We start from the raw sequence: 2,882 nt of genomic DNA on the forward strand, positions 1-2,882 counted from the left end.
GCCAGCTCTGAAAGACGAGGGTGCCAGCGTCCGACCTCCTCACGGTGAACTCGTAGCCCCTGCCAGGCTGCAGCCCCCGCACCAGGCACGTGCTGGAGGGGACGAGCTGCAGCCGCCTGTACCCCGGCTCCCCCGGCCCCCCGCTTGTCAGCAGGGTCACGTGCAGCTCGTACTGCTCGGCGAGGGGCTCTCGCTTGTCTGCAGACCACTGGAGTTTGGCCCAGTCCTGGCCTGCAAAGGATTTCTCTCGGTCGAAAAGCAGCGGCGGCTTTGTGGAGAGGGAGAGCCCGATGGCAGGGAGGGCAGCGCCCCAACGCTGCGCCTCAAAGGGCAGCAGCAGCGGATGCTTCATGTGCAGCTGCCCTGGAGTTTGCAGGGAAAGGAGTTCTTCCAGAAATTCGGAGAGCTGGGACATCCTCTGCATGATTAAGTCCCACTGGGAGAGGAAAGTCGGCGTGTCGCGGGTCTCTGCGTAAGAGCTCAGCTCCTCCCGGCCTCGCTGCAGCTCCTCTAGCAGCTCAGCTAGAAGAGACAGCTGGATTTGAGTCTGGCTTTTCCCTACCTTCTTCATCTTCAGGAGCTGGATGGGGTTTATCAGTTGGAAGATGTCCGTGTGGTACGTCTCCTGGTTCTGGTCTCTCACGACCACTTGTTTGGGCTCAATCTCCAAGTAAAAGGAGCTCTTCTTCAGAAGCTCCAGTTTGTCCCGCAGGTGCTGGAGGTGCTGGAGGCTCAGGGTGGAGTGCAGGAACTGCAGAACGAGGCTTCTCCTTTCCAAGTGCAGCTCACTGGCCTCGTCTTGATCCTCCTCCATGTGGGCAGCACTTTCCAAACTGGCTTCAAATTCATTCTGAATCGCAGACATGATTCCAAAGCTAGGTGGCTGTGTAAGAAAGCAGCAGTGACAGCACTAAGGACCAGAGGAGCTGTGAGGGATTATAATCATGCCTGTGACTCTCCTCTCCTCATTAAAGCTCACCTTATAAATTTATAGAGGAGAAAGAACTCTTAGACTAGAGGTAGCTCCATTTTCCTTTATAGTTGTACAGTTTCTAATGTTTTGTATAGTCTGCTTTTGTATATTCCAACCAACTGGTCTCCTGCTACCCAACCCCCCTTGAGAGGTTCTACCTCTGCTTAATAGATTTGCTGTCAGGAATTATTCTCTCATACACTCTGCCAGAATTTCTCCCTATCTTATTATCTTCTGTTTCATTCTAATGAGATGCCTTTGTACTCCTGTAAGCAATTTCTTCCCATTCTTCTACATCTCTGGAGTTGTCTATTCTCCCTCTCTCTGTAATCCGCCAGGCTGTGGAGGGTTGAGGCCCATTTCTAAGGTGGTTTCTACAGCTCCACCATCACCGTGGTGATTCGGATGAACCCTCTGTCCCCGGGCAAGCTGGAGAGTGTGGCTGCAGAGCCATGGGCACGCGCTGCCAGGAGGAGCACCAACAGTTTCCCTCACCCCTCCACCTTCCACAGCAGACTGACAGGAGTAGCCTGTGTTCAGTGAAGCATCCTTTCCCTTTCTTTGGTTTACATCATCACCTCAGCCCGTGGTGTCTGCTTGTTTTCCTGTAGAAGGGTAGAATCACAGGATAGTTTGGCTTGGGAGGGACCTTGATGATCCTCTAGTTACAGCCTCCCTGCCATGACCAGGTTGCTCACCTAGTTACAGACCATGTTGCTCAAAGCCCCATCCAACCTGGTCTTGAACACCTCCAGTGGTGGAGCATCCACAGCTTCCCTGGGCAACCTGGGCCAGGATCTCACCACCCTCACAGTGGTGAAGAACAGTGAAGAACTTCTTCCTTACATCTCATCCAAATCTCCCCTCCTTGGAGCCATTACCCCTCGTCCTGTCACTACAGACCCTCCTAAAAAGTCCCTCCCGTTGGCTTCTGGGCTGCACTCACACATCATCCACAGCCATCAGCTCAACAAGTGCCTGCATCCCCCTGGGCAGAGAGCTTGAAATGAGGACCCAGCTTGACGTGGAGAAGGTGGCTGTGACAAGCTGAACGTGCTTGATTTGAAAAAGAAATAAATACAGAATCCTGAATGTAGGATTTTGTCACCCCAGTCAGGCCACGGTGATAGGAACCAGCAACAGGTAACCACCCTCCTTCTCTCACAGACATTTTCTGGCTATGACTACTTGTTCTTGTGGCATAGAACCAGGAGAGTTTCATTCTTACATGACTTGTAGAAGCTGGATGGTGAGATCTAGTTGACAAAGCAATTTTTTCTCAGCCTCATTTTCCCTCAGCAGAGACCAGAACTCACACCACTTCCCTGCAGGAATCTCCAGCGTGTGGAAAGCTCTCGGACCTCTGGCCCCTTCCTGCACAAGAGTGGATCCTGATGCTCTCATTGGCAGCAATGCTTCTTCCAAGAGAGCTGACAACTTAAAAAACAAGCTGTATATTCTTGTCACAAAAAAAAAAACCCATCCCAACCCAACCCCAGCCGAGCTGTGGCAGCTCTGGCACCCCCGTGGGCAGTGCCATGGGGGCGGCAGCAGCGCCGTGGGGCACGTTGCCCGTGGCTGGCTCTGGGGAGCAGACTGTTTGCCCACAGACTGAGCTGTGCTGCTGCTTGGTTTCCCTTTCTGTCTTTAAATCCCTTTTTTTCCTTGCCAGAAGCAGCTGCTTTCCCCAGCAGTGCTGCTCTGCTTGCAGCCTGGGAGCTGTGGTTGTGGAATCATGGAGAGGTTTGGGTCAGAGGGGACCCTGAAGAGCACCCAGCTGTGATGCCCAGCCAAGGGCAGGGGCACCTCTGCCAGAGCAGGGTGCTCGACCCGGGGGCTGCGTGTCCCTGGGCTCAGACAGGGTGGGAGGTGGCACCCATGGGTGCTGGGGCCACCCAACACCTCCCAC

The 2,882-nt window shown here is 53.9% G+C and overlaps 1 protein-coding gene across 1 annotated transcript in view; it reads right to left on the bottom strand.

Annotated features, from left to right (window-relative positions):
- The window catches only part of LOC103774859 (chromosome unknown open reading frame, human C20orf195), a 1,144-nt gene extending 279 nt beyond the window's left edge, over positions 1 to 865 (bottom strand). The window contains exon 1 of the mRNA XM_008942293.1: positions 7 to 865. Within this exon, the coding sequence (XP_008940541.1) occupies positions 7 to 865 (859 nt within the window). The remainder of the gene's footprint in view (positions 1 to 6) is intronic.
- Between the last annotated feature and the right edge of the window lie 2,017 nt (positions 866 to 2,882).

Source organism: Merops nubicus, unplaced genomic scaffold, assembly GCF_000691845.1.
Source record: "Merops nubicus isolate BGI_N331 unplaced genomic scaffold, ASM69184v1 scaffold15976, whole genome shotgun sequence".
Lineage (NCBI taxonomy): Eukaryota > Metazoa > Chordata > Aves > Coraciiformes > Meropidae > Merops > Merops nubicus.